Source organism: Dama dama, chromosome 12 (assembly GCF_033118175.1).
Source record: "Dama dama isolate Ldn47 chromosome 12, ASM3311817v1, whole genome shotgun sequence".
In the NCBI taxonomy this organism is placed as follows: domain Eukaryota; kingdom Metazoa; phylum Chordata; class Mammalia; order Artiodactyla; family Cervidae; genus Dama; species Dama dama.
Genome location: NC_083692.1, coordinates 85146015 through 85166613, shown reverse-complemented (window position 1 = coordinate 85166613; position 20599 = coordinate 85146015). Strand labels below are relative to the sequence as shown.

General features: G+C 37.7%; 1 protein-coding gene across 4 annotated transcripts in view; it reads left to right on the top strand.

Annotated features, from left to right (window-relative positions):
• The window catches only part of KIF23 (kinesin family member 23), a 43363-nt gene that overhangs the window by 13423 nt on the left and 9341 nt on the right, over window positions 1–20599 (top strand). For 2 of the 4 annotated variants that reach the window (XM_061157975.1, XM_061157973.1), the window contains exons 5-14: window positions 8725–8861; window positions 11034–11143; window positions 11505–11675; window positions 13222–13263; window positions 13932–14044; window positions 14182–14303; window positions 15681–15783; window positions 19859–19938; window positions 20032–20151; window positions 20366–20492. In XM_061157975.1, coding sequence (XP_061013958.1) covers window positions 8725–8861; window positions 11034–11143; window positions 11505–11675; window positions 13222–13263; window positions 13932–14044; window positions 14182–14303; window positions 15681–15783; window positions 19859–19938; window positions 20032–20151; window positions 20366–20492 — 1125 coding nt within the window. The remainder of the gene's footprint in view (window positions 1–8724; window positions 8862–11033; window positions 11144–11504; window positions 11676–13221; window positions 13264–13931; window positions 14045–14181; window positions 14304–15680; window positions 15784–19858; window positions 19939–20031; window positions 20152–20365; window positions 20493–20599) is intronic. The other 2 variants (XM_061157976.1, XM_061157974.1) reach the window with 1 other exon arrangement.

The following is a 20599-nucleotide window of genomic DNA, read 5'->3' as shown; positions in this document are numbered from 1 at the left end:
TTCAAAAGCATCAATTCTTTGGCACTCAGCCTTCTTTATGGTCCAACTCTCACATCCATACATGACTACTGGAAAAACCATAGCTTTGACTATATGGACTTTTGAGGCTTTTTAATACACTGTCTAGGTTTGTCACAGCTTTTCTTCCAAGGAGCAAGTGTCTTAATTTTATGGATGCAGCCACCTTCGGCAGTGATTTTGGAGCCGAAGAAAATAAAGTCTGTCACTATTTCCATTGTTTCCCTATTTGCCATGAAGTGATGGGATCAGATTCCATGATCTTAGTTTTTTCGATTGAGTTTTAAGCCAGCTTTTTCACTCTCCTCTTTCACCTTCAAGTGGCTCTTTAGTTCCTTTTTGCTTTCTGTTGTAAGGGTGGTGTCACCTGCATATCTGAGGTTATTGGTATTTCTCCCTGCAATCTTGATTCCAGCTTGTACTTCATCCAGCCCCTCATGTCGCATGATGTACCCTGCATATAAGTTAAATAAGCAGGGTGCATGGGTTTGTAATTTGGAGATTAATCCCTTGTTGGTCACATCATTTGTAAATGTTTTCTCCCAGTCTGTTGGTTGTCTTTTCATTTTGTTGCTGGTTTCCTTTTCTGGCAAAACTTGTAAGTTTGGTTAGGTCCCATTTGCTTCTTTTTGCTTTTATTTTTATTGCCTTGGGAGACTAACCCAAGAAAACATTTGTTACTGTTTATGTCAAAAACATCTTGCCTATGTTCTCTTCTAGAAGTTTTATGATATCCTCTTATTTTGTTTGCTTTTTAGCCATTCCGTGTGGCATGCAGGATAGTTTATCAACCAGGGATTGAACCTGGGCTGCCACAGTGAAAGCACCAAATCCTAACCAGTAGACCACCCAGTATCTTACGAGTACTTATATTATTACGCCATTTTGAGTTTATTTTTGTGTATGGTGTAAGGGTATGTTCTTCCTTCATCAGTTTACATGTGGCTATCCTCTTTGAGAGTCCCTTGGACTGCAAGGAGATCCAACCAGTCCATCCTAAAGGAGATCAGTCCTGGGTGTTCGTTGGAAGGACTGATGTTGAAGCTGAAACTCCAATACTTTGGCCACCTGATGTGAAGAGCCAACTCATTTGAAAAGACCCTGATGCTGGGAAAGATTGAGGGCAGGAGGAGAAGGGGACGACAGAGGATGAGATGATTGGATGGCATCACGGACTCAATGGATATGGGCTTGGGTGTACTCCGGGAGTTGGTGATGGACAGGGAGGCGTGGTGTGCTGTGGTTCATGGGGTCGCAAAGAGTCGGACATGACTGAGCGACTGATCTCAACCGACTGATCCTCTTTCCCAACACTACTTGCCAAAGACACTGTCTTTTCTCCATTGTATATTCTTGTTTCCTTTGTCAAAGATTAGTTGTTAAAAAAAAAAAATATTGTCTATAGGTGTGTGGGTTTCCTTTGGGGTTCTCTGTTCTATTGATCCACATATCTGTTTTTGTGCCAATACACGGTTGCTTTGATTATTGTAGCCTTGTAGTATTGTCTGAAGTTTGGGAGAGTTATGTTGCTTGCTTTGTTCTTTTCCCTCAGGATTGCTTTGGCAATTCTGGGTCTTTTGGTTTCATGTTAATTTTAGTATTATTTGTTCCATTTTTGTGAAAACTACCATTGGTAATTTAATAGAAGTCACATTAAATCTGTAGATTGCTTTGGGTAGTCTGGCCATTTTAGAAAAATTAATTTTTCCAATCCAAGACCAGAGGGTATATCTTTCTATTTCTTTGAATCATTTTTTAATTTCCTTTACTAATGTTTTGTAGCTCTCAGCATGTAAGTCTTTCACCTCCTTGGTGAGATTCATTCCTAAGCATTTTATGTTTTTTAGTGTGAGTTTAAAAGGGATTGTTTATTTGTTGTTGTTCAGATGCCAAGTCGTGTCCAACTCTTCACTACCTCATGGACTGCAGCATGCCAGGCTTTCCAGTCCCTCCATTTCTTGTTTATTTACATTCACTTTTTGCTATTTCATTAGTGTAAAGAAATGCCACTGATTTCTGTATGGATACAAGATTAATCTTGTATCCTGCTACCTTGCTGAATTCGTTTATCAGTTCTAGTGGTTTTGTGTGGAAGAACCACTTTAGGGTTTTCTATATATGTTATCATGTCATCTGTGTATAATGACAGTTTTACCTCTTCCCGACCAATGTAATTACCTTTTATTTCTTTTTCTTGTCTGATTGCTGTGACTAGCACTTCCAATCCTATGTTGAAGAGAAGTGGTGAGAGTGGACATCCTTGTCTTATTACAGATTTAAGTGGGAAGGCTTTCAGCTTTTCACCATTTTCTGTGGGTTTGTCACAAATAGCTTTTATTATATTGAGATATGTTCCCTCTATATCCAGTTTCAGAAGGATTTATATCATGAATGGATATTGAATTTTGTCAAATGCTTTTTCCACTCTATTCAGCTAATCTTATGGGTTTTGTCCTTTTTTTAAATTAATGTGGTGTATCACATTGATTTTATGTATGTTGAATCATACTTGGGATCCTGGGGTGAATCCAACTTGGTCATACTGTATGACTTTTTTTATACGTTGTCGGATTTCAGTTTGCTAGTATTTTGGGAATTTTTGTGTCCTTTTTCATCAAAGAATTTGTAATTTTCTCTTTTTTGTGGTATCCTTGTCTAGTTTTGGTATCAGGGTGATGGTGGCCTTATTGAATGAGTTTGGGAGTGTTCCTGATTTTGCAACTTTTTGGAATACTTTCAGAAGGATAGATGTTAACACTTCCCTAAATGTGTGATGGAATTTTCCTGTGAGGCCATGCGGTTCTGGACTTTTGTTTGCTGGAGGTTTTAATCACAGTTTCAATTTTAGTACTTATGATTGGTCTTTTCATATTTTCTATTTTTTCCTGGTTAGTCTTGGGAATTATACCTTTCTAAGAATTTGTCCATTTCTTCTATGTTACCCATTTTATTGGCAAACGCTTAATTGTGGTAGTCTCTTCTGATTGTATGTATTTCTCTAGTCTTCTTTTTCAATTCTAATTTTCTTGACTTGATCCCTCTCCCTTTTTTTCATGAGGAGTCTGGGGCTATAGGTTTGTGAATTTTGTATACCTTTTCAAATAACTACCTTTTAGTTTCATTGCTCTTTTCTGTTTTCTTTATCTCTGTTTTATTTCTGCTCCAACCTTGATGATTTCTCTTTCTTTTTACTCTGAGTTCCGTTTGTTCTTTCTCTAGTTGCTTTCAATATCAGGTTATGTTCTTAAGATTATTTTTGTATTTTCTAGTGCTTTTTTTTTTTTACAATTGCAAAAAGCTACTTATCTTTTTAATTGAAATATATATGATAATGTATAAATTTATAAGGTTACAGCACCTTATAATGTATAGATCATTTATATATTGATTGCCATTGTAGCAATAATTAGCACCTCTATCATATTTCATAATTATTCTTTCTTTTTAGTAGTTGGAATAATTAAGTTCTAGTCTCTTAGCAAGTTGGATATTTGTACAGTTGTTATTTAGTCACTAAGTCGTGTCCAACTCTTTGTAACTTATGGGCTGTAGCCTGGCAGGCTTCTCTTGCCAGGATTTCCCAGGCAAGAATACTGGAGTGGGTTGCCATTTCTTTCTTTTTTTTTTTTTTCCATTTCTATCTCCATTATAATATTAGTACTGTTGTCTGTATTCACTGTACTGTGCATTATATCTCTAGGTCTTATTTACACTTGCTGTAAGTAGTAAACTTAACATCTCTTCTCTCCTCCCACTTACCGTTCCCAAGTAACCACTGTTTTACTCGATTTTTACAAGTTTGGCTTTATAAAATTCCATCAGAGTACTTGTCTGACTTAGCCTACTTAGCATAATGTGCTCAAGGTTTATCCAGGTTGTCTCAAATGGCAAGATTTTATTCCTTATGAAAGTTGCTCAGTCGTGTCTGACTCTCCGTGACCCCATGGACTATACAGCCCTATGAACTCTATGAACTCTCCAGGCCAGAATACTGGAGTGGTGGCTGTTCCCTTCTCCAGGGTATCTTCCCAATCCAGGGATCAAACCTAAGCCTCCCACATTGCAGGCGGATTCTTTACCAGCTGAGCCACCAGGGAAGCCCATTCCTTTTTATGGCTGAATAATATTCCGTTGTGTCCATATAACGTGTTTTCTTTGTCCATTGGTTTGTGGACGCTTAGGCTGTTTCCATGTCTTGGCTATTGTAAATAATTCTGAAACGAATGGGGGGGGTTGTAAATATCTTTTCAAGGTAGTTTTTAAATTTTCTTCAGATAGATACCTACATGGACTTATGTATTATTTATCTTTAAAGTCTGGGTCATATGAAAAGTTCTGCTTCTGGTTTTCTGAAGAACTTCCATACTGTTTTCCACAGTGCCTTCAGCAATTTACATTCCCACTGACAGGGCATAAGGGTTCCCTTTTCTTCACATCCTGCCAAACACTTGTTATCTCATCTTCTTGATGATTGCCTTGATGATGATTAACGTGCATGAGGTGATAGCTCATTTTGTTAATTGTTCCTTTGCTGTGCAAAAGCTTTTAAGTTTGATGTAGTCCCATTGGTTGATTTTTGCTTTTGTTGTTTGAGATTTTGCTGTCATATTTAAAAAATTGCCAAAACCAATGTTGAGGAACTTCTCTCCTATGTTTCATTCTAGGATTTTTTTTTATAGTATCAGGTTTTGTGTTTGAGTAAATTATGTTTGATCCATTTTTAGTAAATTTTTGTGAGTTGTGTAAGATAGGGGTCCAATTTCATTGCTTTACATGTGTTTATCCAGTTTTCCCAACACCAATTGTTGAAGAAGCTATCTTTTCCACGTTGGTGCTCTTGGGTGGCTCCCTTGTCAAATATAAGTTGACTGTATGGTCTGGGTTAATTCTGGGCTCCTCATTCTGTTCTTGGTCTGTGTGGCTATTTTTGTGCCAGTACCATGCTGTTTTTATTTCTGTAGTTTAATAGTGCAGCTTGAAGTCCGGAAGTATGTGATACCTCCAGCTTTGTTCTTTTCCCTTCAGGATTACTTTGACTTTTGGGGTCTTTTGTAGTTCCATACAAATTCTAGGATTTTTTTTTTTCTATATCTGTGAAGAATACTATTAATGTTTTGATAGGGATTGTATTGAATCTGTAGATTTTGAGTATTATAGACATTTTAGCAATATTCTTTCAGACCATAAGCATATATATTTTTCTATTTGTTGTGTCTTTTATTTCTTTCAGCAGTCTCATAGTTTTTGTTGTACAGATCTTTTACTTCCATTGTTAAATTTATTCCTAAGTAATTTACTGTTTTGATGCTCTTACACATGGAATAATTTTACTTCTTTATCATATGTTTCTCCTGAGTATATAGAAGTGCAACTAATTTCTATATGTTGATGTTGTATCCTGCAACTTCACTGATAACATAGATTATTTCTGACAGTTTTTTGGTAGAGTCATTGATATTTTCTATATACAGGATCATATCACCTACATTTCTGTAGATAGAAAGAATAAGTAAAACTTACTAAAAGAGTAAGTTTTACTTATTCTTCCCCTATTTGGATGCCTTTTACTTCTTTGCCTTATTCCTGAATTTAGAAGTAAAACTTTCAGTCTTTCTCCATTGAGAGAGACTAACAGCTAACATGCATGTTAGCTGTGCATTTGTTATACATGAACTTCATTATGTTTAGGTATGTTTCTTCTGTACCCAATTTGCTAAAGGTTTTTATCATGAAAGAATGTTGTATTTTGTCAAATGGTTTTTCTGCGTCTATTAAGATGATCATGTGATTTTTATCTTTTATCTTATTAATATGTTTACATTTATTGATTTCCATATGTTGAACCATCCTTACATTCAAGGCATAAATCCCCCTTGGTTGTTATGTACAATTCTTTTTAACTGTTCTTGAATTCAGTTTGCTGATACTTGTCGAGACTTTCCGTTCCTATATACATCAGGGATATTGGTCTATAGTTCTCATTTCCTGTGGTGTCATTACCTGGCTTTGGTTTTAGGTTAATGGTGGCCTCATAGAATGCATTTGAAAGTTCCCTTCTCAGATTTTTGTGAAGAGCTCGAGAAGGACTGATGTTAGTGCTTCTTCGAATGTCTGGTAGAATTCTTCAGTGTAGCCGTCTTGTCCTGGGGTTTTCTCTGTTGGGAGGTTTATGATTACTGATTTAATCTATTTGGTTATTATTGGTCTGTTCACATTTTCTATTTCTTCCTGGTTCAGTTCTCTTTTTAAAATTTATGTTTTATATTGGAGTATAGTTGATTAAGAATGTCATGTTAGTGTACAGCAAAGTGGTTCACCTCTGCGTATACTTGTATCTGTTCTTTTTCAGATTCTTTTCCCATTTAGGTTATTACATAATATTGACTAGAGTTCCCTGTGCTATAGTAGGTCCTTGTTGGTGATCTGTTTTAAATGAGTGGTGTGTTTGTGTCAGTCCCAAACTACCAATTTACCCCTCCCCTTTGGTAACCCCGTTAAGTTTGTTTTCTAAGCCTGTGAGTTTGTTTCTGTTTTGTAAATAGGTATATTTATCATTTTTATTTTTTTTAGATTCTGCATATAAGCAATATCATGTGAGATTTGACTTAATTCTACTTAGTCTGATAATCTACAGGTCCATCAATATTATGCAAATGGCATTATTTCATTCATGTTAATGGCTGAGTAATATTCCATGTGTATGTATACCACAATTTCTTTATCTCTTCCTCTGTTGATGGAAATTTAGGTTGCTTCCATGTCCTGGCTATTGTAAATAGTCCTGCAGTGAACACTGAGGGGCATGTATCTTTTTGAATTATAGTTTTCTCCAGGTATATTCCCAGTAGTGGGATTGTTGGATCTTCTTTTCCAGTTTGGATTCCTTTTATTTCTTCTTCTAGGACTTCCAAAACTATGGTGAATAAAATTAGCAATAGTGGATATCCTTTTCTTGTTCCTGAGCTTAATGGGAATTCATTCCACTTTTCACCATTGAGTAAGTTGACGTTAGCTGTAGGTTTTTCACATATGGCCTTTATTGTGTTCCCTTAGTACCCACTTTCTGGACAGTTTATCAAATGCTTGTTGAATTTTTTCAAAGGCATTTCTGCACCTATTGAGATGATCATATGGCTTTTATTCTTCAGTTTGTTAATGTAGTGTATCACACTGATCTGCAGATATTGAAAAATTGTTGCATACCTGGGATAAATCCCTCTTGATCATGGTGTGTGATCCTTTTAATGTATCGCTTTACTAGGTTCGCTTTACTAGTACTTTGCTGAGGATTTTTGTGTCTTTGTTTATCAAAAGATGAGCAGCGTATTTATCTGTGTAATTTTTTTTTTTTTTTTTAGTTATTCTTGACTTTTTTATCAGGATTATAATGGCCTCATAGAATGGGATTATTTCTTCCTCTGCAATTTTTTGGGATATTTTCAGAGGGATAGATATTGACTCTTCTTTAAATGTTTGATGATATTTACCTGTGGAGCCATTGGCTTCTGGACTTTTTTTGTTTGGATTTTTCCAGTCAGTTTCAATTTCAGTACTTGTGATTGGTCAGCAAACCAGATTTTAGTTTCATTGCTCCTTTCTATTGTTTTCTTCATCTCTGTTTAAATCTGCTCTGATCTTTATAAATTCTTTCCTTCTACCTGCTTTGGGTTTTGGTTGTTCTTTATCTAGTTGCTTTGGTGGTGGTGGTGGTTTAGTCTCTTAAGTCGTGTCCCGCACTTGCAACCCCATGGACTGACTGTAGCCTGCCAAGCTCCTCTGTCCATAGGATTCTCCCGGCAAGAACACCGGAGTGGGTTGCCATTTCCTTCTCCAGGGGATCTTCCCGACCCAGGAATTGAACCTGGGTCTCTTGCATTCTCCTACAGAAAGAATCTGCAGGCGGAGCTATGAAGTTGCTTTAGGTGTAAGGTTAAATTGTTTGAGATTTTTCTTGTTTTCTGAGATAAGACTGTATTGCTATAAACTTCCCTGTTAGAACTGCTTTTCCTGCATCGCATAGGTTTTTGATTATTATGTTTTGTTGTCATTTGTCTGTAACTATTCTTTGATTTTCTTTTTGATTTCTTTATAGGTTTTTAAATATTATGTTTTTGTTGTCATTTATCTTTAGGTATTTTTTCATTTTCTCTTTGATTTCTTCAGTGATCTATCAGTTGTTTAGTAGCATCGTTTAGCCTCCACTTGTTTGGGGATTTTTGACAGTTTTTTTTCTTGTGATCGATTTCTAACTCTTAGTGTTGTGGTCAGAAAAGAGGCCTGATATGATTTCAGTTTTCTTAAATTTACTGAAACTTATTTTGTTATCCAGCATATGATCTATCCTGGAGAATGTTTCACGTGCACCGGCGAAGAATGTGTATTCTGTTGCTTTTGGACAGAATGTTCTATAAATATTAGTTAAGTCTCTTCAGGATGAAGTGTTATATAAGGCCTGTGTTTCCTTATTGATTTTCTGTGTGAATGGTCTGTCCATTGATGTAAGTGGGCTGTCAAAGGCTCCCGCTATTCCTGTTTTACTGTGATTTCTCTGTTTATGGTTGTCAGCATTTACCTTATTTATTGAGGTATTGACTAGTTAATATTAAGTGTTTTCTAATGCAGTATTAGAAATATTATAAGTGAAGAACTTTCAAGATACAACCTATTATGACTTTTACTATATAACTGTGACTTGTTATGTTGTAGGTCTCCTTTTTACATATGGTGTGACGGGAAGCGGAAAAACTCACACTATGACTGGTTCTCCAGGGGAAGGAGGGCTGCTTCCTCGCTGTTTGGACATGCTCTTTAACAGTATAGGGTCTTTTCAAGCTAAACGATATGTAAGTGTGTGTGTTTTTTTTAAATTGTATTATGACTCTCACTAAAAGACATAGGTGCCAAAATACCTGTGAATACAATATTATTAAGGGGGGTACTCTTTTGCCCCCCTTCTGATGCCTATGTCAGAAGCTTTCTCTATCTCCTTTATACTTTAATAAAACTTTATTACACACACACACACACACACAAGAAACATCAATTTTGTAAAACAGGAGCAATACATATAACATAGCAGTATTAGTAAAGTCACAAGTAAGACTTAAGTTAAGAGCTTTCATTAGATGTAGCCCAGTATATCCCAGGTCATTTGACTTGGTCTACTCTGTAGACTCTTTATCTTGCAGGGAAATTATATATTGGCATCGTCTATAAGGCATATAGCCCAGTTTTTTAGTGTTACTAGACTGATTATCTTTAGTGTGATTTAATTGTTTTCAACACAGAGGAGACTTTAAATGTAAATTACCATAGCCTGGTGTTATCTGTATAAATCCGTCTCATAATTGTGGGAGATTTTTCCCTCCTTTGTTGAAACTTTGTTGCTCTGATTGAGTTTGAGTAATAGAAGAAAGCTCAAATTTATGGCCAGAGTCAGAGCAGGCATTATTAATTTGCCTGGTGAAGGGATCCCATCTAGTAATATCAATAGTGTCTTGAATATGACTATAATTTTTTTTTTAAAGTAAATTTTTTCAGGGCCAACCAGTTAGACCCTTGTAGTAGAGAAATTCACCAAGGTAACCCAGAACTAGACACAGGTAATTGGCCACAAACCCAACAATTGGATTGATTTCTAAACCTAGTATAGGATCAGGCCTATGATAGAAAAGCATTTGATTTATATGTTAAGGTCTAAGAAGTCAAGAAAACATTATAAATGATCATATGAATCAGGTCCAGGGTCTTGGGCAAGCTGTCTACCTCTGATGTCATCATCTTTTCATCTTGGTGTAGTGTAGTTTTTCCTCTATTTGAGCATCATTTTAAGGTGAAATCAAGTCAGCTGTCTTCTGTATAGACCAATCCAATCCAGTATAGGGGCCTTTGGAAGTGGGAATTAATCTAAGAGTTAATTTCCCTTCACTTTCATTGTGCATGAGCTAGTTGAGTACCTGATAAAAAAGCCTTTCCATCCAGGTCGGAGACAATCCCTTAAATTATGTCTTTTCCCAGTCCTGGTTGCAGGTCATGAGGTTTCTGATCTTCATCCAAAGATAGATTACTGAGATAAGCTTTAGAAACAAACTTAGGGTGTTCTTTAATAATTTAATTAAATTTTACATTAATACCACATAACAGCAAAGAACTATCTAAGAAATGAGTACTACTAGATGCAGACCTCCATTAACAAACTGGGATTTAACATTTATTGAAACATCTTTTTTTCCCTAAAATTACCCTCATTTTTATCAAATATAACCAAATTAAGGCTAGTTTGTTTGTAAAATAGGTCTGTTGCCACTAAGTTTGGCCTGATGATTTATATAACCATAATTGATCACAAACTTTTTATTTTGCTGAAACATTTATAGAGTCTCTGAACTCTATAGACTGAACTTTTAAAATAAAACAGGGCTGGGAAAATCACACCAAAGGCTTATCACAGATTTTGCCTAACAAATCTAGGTGAATTTTTTCCTTTTTAAGGTCTCAAAAATTCCTTGAGATTTTTGTACCTGTTAGTGAGATAACCTTTTTAACGTATTTGATAAATTTATTGGAAACCTAAGAGTTTCCAATTTCTGGAGGAGTCAGATAAAGAGAAAATATAATTGTTTTGTTTATAATGTATAATTTTACCAAATTATTGTCATAATTAGTTTGAGAGTAAGATTTTCTCTACCCCCAGAAAACATAAGATTTAAACCAGTAATTTTTCAGATAGAAACCATAAAAGTTATAAGCATATTTGCTGGTTCAATCAGTCTTTTTATTAACTTTTGTGAAGTCATCAGGTTTTCCATTAGAATACTAGGACATATCAGAATGTTAAGAATTCCATATTAAAAAAAAAAAACAAAACACAATATTATTAAGGGAGAACTAAGGCACTGAATACCTTTTAAAACCTTAAATATGTTTAAATGTAAACTGTCTTGTTTTTTAAATATATTTCTTACTATTTATGACAAAGTCTAAAAATTATGGTCTGGTTTTTGCCCTCACTTTAGGTTTTTAAATCTAATGATAGGAATAGTATGGATATACAATGTGAAGTTGATGCTTTATTAGAACGGCAGAAAAGAGAAGCCACACCCAATCCAAAGACCCCCTCTAGCAAGTAAGTAATTCTATTTTGTAATACTGGCCTCACAGGAACCCTGTCTGGTGGTCAGAAGTGGAGAAGTTGGTCTGACAGTTGACTATAGTGAGATAAAAGTTGAGGGCTGTTCTTAATTATGTTTGCTCAGATGTTCTATTTGGTTTTGAATGCACTGCCCTTGAATCACTGTGTATGGAGAAGGTGCCACTCTGGGTGAAAGAAGGTGTAAAAGTCTGTGCTGTGTATCTGGGAAGACATGGGAGAACTGGTGGCCCAGCCATGAGTATGAGTAAAGTTGCTCTGTGCAGTCTTGCTTGTAATAGAGGTCATTAATGACTAAAATGTTTAAGATGAGATTGAGACTTTTTTCTTTTTTCAGACGACAAGTAGATCCAGAGTTTGCAGATATGATAAATGTACAAGAATTTTGCAAAGCAGAAGAGGTTGATGAAGATAGTGTCTATGGTGTATTTGTCTCTTATATTGAAATATATAATAATTACATATATGATCTATTGGAAGAGATGCCGTTTGATCCCATAAAGCCTAAGTAAGTAGTGGAGAGAGTCCCTTTTTAGCTGACTAACCTTGACGAAGTCACTTCACATCAGTGACCTTAGTTTCCTCAGCTATAAATGGGGATAAAGCTTACTTCTGTTTTCAAAATGAAATATAACTCATATATCATGCAGTTGGTGTGTGGTGAATAGTTCTGTTATTTACTTGATATTTAGTTAGTTGTATTAGGAAAACCAGTGGGTTAAAGTACCTAAGGAAAATATTCCCCGTAAGACTTTACTTTTGAAAACTCTTGGCCCTCGGCTACATTTTGAGAAGGATCTTAATTGTATAAAGAAGTGTCCCTATAGATGTGCCTTGGGGCTACCTTTCAAGAACCTAACACTTAATGTTGGGAATTTGCAGCCTCTAATCTGTGTCCTGGTGATCTCCACAGAATGGAGCCTAAAGCTGCTGTCTGCACAACTAGTAGTCACAGACTTCCCATCATTGATTAATCAGAAGTGACATCCGTATTGTCATTGCACCAGAGTTAAAAGATTATTCCTTAGATTTCCTTGGGTCTTGTCCTGCTGAGACTGAAGGCCAGTTACAGTCTGGCATTACAAATTACCTTTGTGCCAGAGTGGACTCCGGAATCTCATGTCTAATAACAATATCTTGTTCATAGTCTTAAGCTAAACGCTTGTCTTCAGTGCTGTCTTTGTTAGGGCCTCTTAAGACATAAATAATGTTGAAGACCTGTATTATATATTTAACTTTTCGGTATATGACTCAATCAGGTATTAGTGAAGGAACAGCTAGATTTGAAAAACCATTACACTGATGTGTCAGTATTTCTACTTTATATTATAATATATATATTAAAGAGTTTATAGACTAATTAGTTTTTAACTTAATATTAAAGACTTTATAGACTAATTATTATCAGGCTTGCCTGGTGGCTCAGATGGTAAAGAATCCGCCTGCAATGCAGGAGACCTGGGTTCGATCCCTGGGTTGGAAAGACCCCCCTGGAGAAGGAAATAGCAACCCATTCCAGTATTCTTGCCTGGGAAATCCTATGGACAGAGGAGCCTGGCAGCCTACAGTCCATGGAGCTGCAAGGGTTGGACACGACTTAGCGACTAGACCCCCACAGACTACTTACTTACTTGTTTAAAGTGTCGGTTGTGTGTACCCGTTTTCCTAGGCTTTTTTAATGTCATTAATCACTTTCACATCTGCACATGCACCAAGTTTCTGTTTGATCTGTTCCAAATGAGGCTGTTTTCTAAGAAGCCTATCTTGTTTTTATTATGTACATAAAGACTGACAAATGTGAGTGCATGCCTTGTAACCTTCCTGTAACACCTTGAATGAACTCACAGGGTGCTTATTTGGCAGTGAATTCATTTTGTTAGGGTGGTGTTTAACCTTTTTTTTTTTTTGAAGCTGAATTGAGGTTTAGTTTTTAATACAATGAAGGAGAATGTTTAAGATGTGACTCATTGTAAGTGTCACATACTCTAGACTGAATGTGTTGTTATGAGATGGCTGCTGCAGAAACAGTAACTTCTGCCTTATTCCTTTGGTAGGTGGAACAGTTGCAGCACACCCATGAGGAACACAGATTTTGTGTATGTGATGTGTTGACTCTTTTCTTAAGGAGAAGGGTGCAGTTATACTAGTGGTTGGCATTTGTGGCATGTTCGCATGTAGGCGATTTTTCATTGGTCTTGGGCCGGCTGCTACCTCTAAGCCCTGCCTTCCTGAGAAATCCGCCATTGGCTGAATAATGGTGGCTGGTAACTGCATCTGCCCCCACTGTTCACACGACTGAGGCCAAACAGGCAGCATCTTTCGCATCTTCATCCTACCTTAAGAGTAAAACTTGACCAGCCACTTTAGGATTGCCACTCCTGGTATATACCAAACTCCTTCTGAATTTGTTTTTTTGTTGACAGAACCAGCTCGATCTGTTGATCTTTTAAAATTAAGAAAATGCTAGATTTTGATGCTTAACCTTTGCATGTGATGGTGCTTACTACTACTTTGATCTCTGTTTAGTAAGTGTTGTTTCATGTGCTTTATAGGAACGAATTAGAGCAAAGCTTTTATAACAAAATAGATTCCTGTTATGTAACTAATCTTAACTGTATATCCTTATTCTTATCCAAGTGTAATATTCTTCTGGAGTCTTGCTTAGGCTTATTCCCTTTGTAAGAATGGATATCATGTTGCCTGACATTTTAGTCCTTAAGTCCTGAGATAGTTTAGGAAACTAATGTTTTTTTCTTTCCCCTAGACCTCCACAATCTAAACTGCTTCGTGAAGACAAGAACCATAACATGTACGTTGCAGGATGTACGGAAGTAGAAGTGAAATCTACTGAGGAGGCTTTTGAAGTTTTCTGGAGAGGTTAGAAGCAGAGTTAGAAGTACAAATATATAAAGTGATAAATATAATCCTGAAAGCTGCTATTCTACTGACAATACTTTTTAGTTTGGTAGGAAGTATATACACTGAAGCAAGCAATGATTTCTCTGTCACTGTAGGCCAGAAAAAGCGACGAATTGCTAACACACATTTGAATCATGAGTCCAGCCGTTCCCATAGTGTGTTCAACATTAAATTAGTTCAGGCTCCCTTGGATGCAGATGGAGACAACGTCTTACAGGTAAAGGTTTAATGTGTAGAGTTTTTCCTGTTCTGAATCCTTAATTTAGGGATTAGAGTTAAATCATGAAGGTTTCATTACACTGAATATTGTGCTAAAATTATCTTATGTGTAGGTGATGACATTTTAAAAAAAATGTTTCACTAATTAGGAAGTATAGTTTCAGGAAGTGTTAGTCACTCATGTCCGACTCTTTGAGACCTCATGGACTGTAGCCCACCAGGCTCCTCTGTCCACGGGATTTTCTAGGCAAGAATACTGGAGTGGGTTGCCATGCCCTTCTCCAGGGGATCTTCCTGACCCAGGGATCGAACCTGGGTCTCCCGCATTGTAGGCAGATTCTTTACCATCTGAGCCACTGGGGAAACTCTTGTTCTAGGAAACCGGCTATTAAATCTTAGAACCTGGAATTTTGTTGTGAAAAAGGTTTAGAAATCTTTATAAATATCTAATAGAGGAGATAAAATACGTTATGATCATTGTTTTTCTCTGAAGACTCGTTTTGTATGTAGAAATTGTTCCCGGTTTTAAAGTGTTACCAACAAACTTTTCAGGAGCGGTCAATTCTAGACTGTTCTCTCTTGGTGACAGGCCAGTGAAGCACACAGCTGCTGGTCGCTGTTTAATGCTGGGCCTGTCATGCTGCAAGGCTTATATGAATTAGTAACAGCATCTGAGCCTGAATGTAAAAATCATTTAGTTTAAGGTATGAAAATGTAATCCCATTCAAAACATACCATGAAATTGTGGTGTATCACGAAGGTTTTCAGGTGGCAGTAGATGGTACAGCATGGTACTAAAGACCACCAGGATTTGAATTCTGGTTTCTATGCATTTACTAGCTGTCTTACCGAGTTGTAATAAACTCCTCTACATAATAAATAATTTCTATGTAATAAACTATTTCTACATTCAAAATGAGTCTTCAGAGAAAAACAATGAATCATAACATTTTATATCAGTTATGTGTCTGACTTTCTTATGAAAGTTATTAGAGTATTATGAAATTATTAGGCTATAAGATTATTAAATATCTCATTATACAAATATTTAGTCTTGCTCTAGACTATTTAGCAGACATTTATTGAGCTCCTGCCGAGTGCTGGGAACTGTGCAAGGTGCTGGAGATGAAGTGGTTAAAAGACAGTTCCTGTTCTTGTGGAGCTTACAGTATAACATAGTCTGCAAGTAATGTCATGGGGATATTTATCATCTGCTTTTAGTAAACTGTTCCCCCAAAACATGTATCCTTCCCCCTTATAATGCTTTTTGTATTATGCAAACCTTATATTCCTAAGACTTAATTTCACTTGAATATATTTAAAGAACACTGTAAACCAGTTATAATTCATGAGATTGGCATTATCTTCCCTTCAGGAAAAAGAACAAATCACTATTAGCCAGTTGTCTTTGGTAGATCTTGCTGGAAGTGAAAGAACTAACCGGACAAAAGCAGAAGGGAACAGATTACGTGAAGCTGGTGAGCAAAGCATAGTATTTACTTATTGCTACAACTTTCAGAAACTTGCAGTGCCAGTTTATTGCCTGCTTATTGATGGTTTAAGCCTAACTGTCTTCAATTTGACTAAAAATTTAGAGGCTAAGTTAAGTGACTAGTGCTTTTTCTTTAGTTATGCTGGTTTCATGTTGATCTATTACAACACACTAATTTCTTTAAGAATGAGGTGGTGGTTTAGTTGCTAAGTCACACCTGACTCTTGTTGACCCCATGGACTGTAGCCCTCCAGGCTCCTCTGTTCATGAGATTTTCCAGGCAAGAATACTGGAGTGGGTTGTCATTTCCTTCTCCAGGGGATCTTTCCAATTCAGGGATCGAACCTGCGTCTCCTACACTGCAGGTGGTCTCCTACATTGCAGGCAGATTCTTTACTGACTAAGCCACCACGGAAGGCTAAGAATGAGGAAAAGTGACTAAATAGAAAGTAAGTTACATTCCTGTTGAAAGTGTTATATCTATGGCTAGAGTACCAGTACTGGGTCCATAAAATTAAGTGATTTAATAGTTCCTCCAACATTCACAGTGGTAAAAATTGGCTTATGGAGATAGGAAAAATCTTTGAACACAAAAGCCAGTTGAAATCTGTGTTTTTCTTAATTTTTCATTTAGTACAGCCATTTATGATCTGATTTATGCTAATAACATTTATGGAGTACCTACTTTGTTACAGGAATTGAACACATATCTAGTACAAAAGAGGCAAATTGCTAGTAGAAGGTGAGGGAGGTGAGTAGCAGGTGCTGTGGGGATACAGAGCAGGGCTGTTCCATCCATTCTGGGGCTGTATGTGAGATGGGGCCTTGGGGAAGAATGCCTGGAGCTGACGAGGCGTGAACTCTTAGAAGAGCGATAGAATTAAAGTCACCACCCCTGGGAGAACACGGCAGGGCCAGGGTAGCTGAAGTGGAGGGTGTGGGTTGGTGAACTGTGACCACTGAGGCCAGAGGGCAAGGCAAGTCCATGAAGACCCTTGACTATCATATTAGTGTGAATTTCTTGTTGAAGGAATAATGGTGACTACCAGTTATTAAGGGCTGAGTATTTATTATAGCATCTACTATATATGGGCTTGATTTCTTGATTCTGACTTTCCAGGATTGGATCATACCCATTTTGTCAGACTGGAAGAGGTTAAGTAATTTTCCCAAGGTTAGAGCCTGGTTTGAAACCAGGTTGGTTGAACTTCCAAAACTTGTATCTTTCTGCTGTTACACAGCCAGTGAACGATCAGTTTTAAAAAGATTTTCCCAGTGTAGTAGATTAATTTATCAGAGGCAAGTGTAGAGAGATGAAAAGCAGTTGGGAACCTTTTGCAGTAATTCAGATGAGCAGTCCTATCACCTGGAGGCAAAGGTCAGCCAAAACTAAGAGCTAGTTTGGAAGCAGGCCCACCTGGATGTGGAGAGGAAGGGAGAGAGGAGGATAAACCAAAGAAAATCTTGATTGAGGAGAAGTAGTTTGAGGTGCAGGTGTGGACAGCCAAGAGTTTTGTGTTGAACATATTCCATTTATTCAAGTGTAGGTGCCTAGCAACTGGATGCAGAGGTAGAGAGATATGGAAGGAGAGAGATTTGGCTTGAGGTTTGTAGGTTTAGGTTGTGCAGTGAAGACATGATTGAAGCAATGGGGAAGATTATTCATGGAGTACAAAGAGGAACATTCTGAGGGCAGGGTCTCAAGGACAATAGATGCTTGAGTCTGGGAAGGAGAGTGGGGGCGTAGCCAGGTGACTTGGAGTTATGAAGTGACTAAACACACACTTTTTAAAATAATTTTTTATTTTTTGCTGTGCTGAGTCTTCACTGCTGCCCGGGTTTTCTCTGGTTGCATCGAGGGGGTCTGCTCTCCAGTTGCAGTGTGCAGGCTTCTCACTGTGGTGGCTTCTCTTGTTGAGGAGCAGGGGCTCTAGAGCGCACGGGCTTCGGTAGTTGCAGTTTATGGGCTCAGCAGCTGTGGCGCCCTGGCTTAGGTGTTCCGCGTGCGTGTTCAGTCGTGAATGATTCTTTGTGGCCTGATGGACTATAGCCCACCAGGCTCCTCTGTCCATGGGATTTTCCAGGCAAGAATACTGGAGTTGCCATTTCCTACTCCAGGGGATTTTCCCAACCCAGGAATTGAACCTGCATCTCTTGTGTCTCCTGCATTGACAGGCAAATTCTTTACCACTGAGCCACCTAGGAAGCCCCAGGTTTAATGGCCCAGGACTAAAAACACACACACTTTATATACGTCTATATAAAAAGACAAAGCATCTAGAATCCAGATCACAAGAAGAAGGATTAACCTTAGGAAAGCAGGTTTAGCTGGACTGGAAGGAAAGAAGAAACCTGAGGGTTCTGATGCTTTGGAGACAAGAACAGAAACCATATCAGTGTTGACATGATGGGGAAGAGGTGACATGGTTAGGGAGTTAAAACTATACTGGGGCTAGTTTGTGGCTGGGGCATATGTGACAACCTCAGATTTCTAGAGGTTTCGGAGTTCTGAGCGACAAGGTTCAGGGCGTGGCTATAATGGTAAAGAGAGAAAGATTTCCTGGACTTGAGGTCGGGGCCTCTGATGGCATGTTAGAGTGACATTCCTGTTAGATGCTGAAGCTGACCCAGGAGCTGGCGTGTAAGGGGAATGTGTCTGAAGGCAACAGCAAGGGACTAGGAAAATGCTGCTGGCCTCCTGCTGCTCACCATCCTTTTACTATGTCAGGCTTAGAAAGCAGGCAACTTTTATTCACAAGACTACAGGGGAAGCACCACTCTTCTGGCAAATAAAAACAAGGTTGTAGGGTTTTGCATCATGGGTGGGGTGAAGCCTGTGGATATGATCCAGAATATTTTAGAATGTATAACATAAAATACAGGATTTCAAAAGAAACCAATTAGACTGAAATGTGTTTTTAAAAGTATTCTTAACACCTCTGTCATACAGTAATTTATATACTTTATTAATGCCTTAAACCTGACAGCATGTCTGTAACTACATAATTTCAAAGTAGTAATGAATGTAAGTATCTTGAGATAAGCAATAAACTGTTATAAAAGTATCTGTGACTTCTGTTGATTAGAAACCACAAGTAGTACTACTACCATTACTATAGGTGTTTGGCCTACATTCATAATTGAAGAAACAGCTAAATTTCAGCAGTTAGTAAGAAAAAAGATGTATTTACTTCCCATCCATGTATGCACACTCCCTGAAGTGTACCCATGGACAACATCCAGATCACAAGTGGCCATTAGAGAAAGAGATGAAATGGATCATTCTGTGAGCCGTCTGAGGGTATGGCAAGTCTATTAACGGGGATATGGGTTTTGGAGAACACATGGAAGAAGAGGTGGAAGGACAGTGTGAGCTGGGGTCAAGGAAGAGAAAGCACGAATCATGGATTATCATGGAGGCACAGATGAGCTCTGTATTTTGAAAGGTGGCCAAGAATGAAAGCATGGTTTCAAAGTGAAAAACTTTTCTGTGTTGTAAGGCTTTGGGGTCTCTGCAGGTGAGATCTCCTGTATTGTTGGCTTGATAGATCTGTCAGACTTGCCCTGACTCAGAAATTCAAACGAGTGGCCAGGACTAACAAGCATGCTGCCCAAGAAACCTTCTTTAGATACAGAGGGAACAGATTTAGTTGGCTCTTGAGACACCTTGACTGGTAGAAACAGGAGCTCCTTCTGGTGCAAGGGAGACATCAATGTCTGGATGGAGCCAACTGTGGCCTGAAATATGGGCATGCTTTAGAGGATATTAAACATCTGTACTCATATACTCTTTCATGGTATTTAAGATTTGAAAGAAACTTTACGGGTCATGAAGTATAATGTTACATTCAGTGGAGAGTCTTTACATAAGAATCCTGGTACTTACACTCTCCTGCAACACTGTCAGATATGGACAGTTCTTTAAGCTGAGCCCACTAAAATCTGTCATTTTAATTTCCATCTGAGAGTTGTATGAAGTAGATATTTCACAGACAAACAGACCGTACTCTGGCTACTCCGTCAGTGTCTTCAGACGCCTTCTGTGTGCATTTTTCTGCCAGGTAACATTAACCAGTCACTTATGACACTGCGGACATGCATGGAGGTCCTGAGAGAGAACCAGACTTACGGCACCAACAAGGTGAGCGGCGGCCTCTGGTTGTTTGTATATTTTGTATAGCTTTGTTTGTGTGCAGTTTCTGCCTGATGTATTTGGGTTTGGATATATTTATAGATGGTTCCATATCGAGATTCAAAGTTAACCCATCTGTTCAAGAACTATTTTGACGGGGAAGGGAAAGTACGCCTGATTGTGTGTGTGAATCCAAAGGCCGAAGATTATGAAGAAAGCTTGGTAATTTTAATGCCTTTATGAAATCTGAGTTTCTATAGACAAAACTATTTACATGTGAAAATAACATTTTGAACATTTTAAAAATTGATACAGAACCACTGGTTACAGAAGTGAACTAATAACCAATATATTACTGTCTCATTTACTAATTTCTGAAGAAAGACTAGAAACACTTATACATATAAACAAAATCAAACCCTATGTTGTATCTTAGCAAGTAATGAGATTTGCAGAAGTGACCCAAGAAGTTGAAGTAGCAAGACCAACAGACAAGGCCATATGCGGTTTAACACCGGGGAGGCGATACAGAAACCAGGCCCGGGCAGGTCCTGTTGGAGACGGTATGAGCTGCTGTGGTGTCATCTGCCTGCTGATGAGTCTGTCTCTGTCTCTCTCTTTTTTAAAATCTATTTCACTTAAGAAAACTGTTCACTTTCTTTCCCCTCAA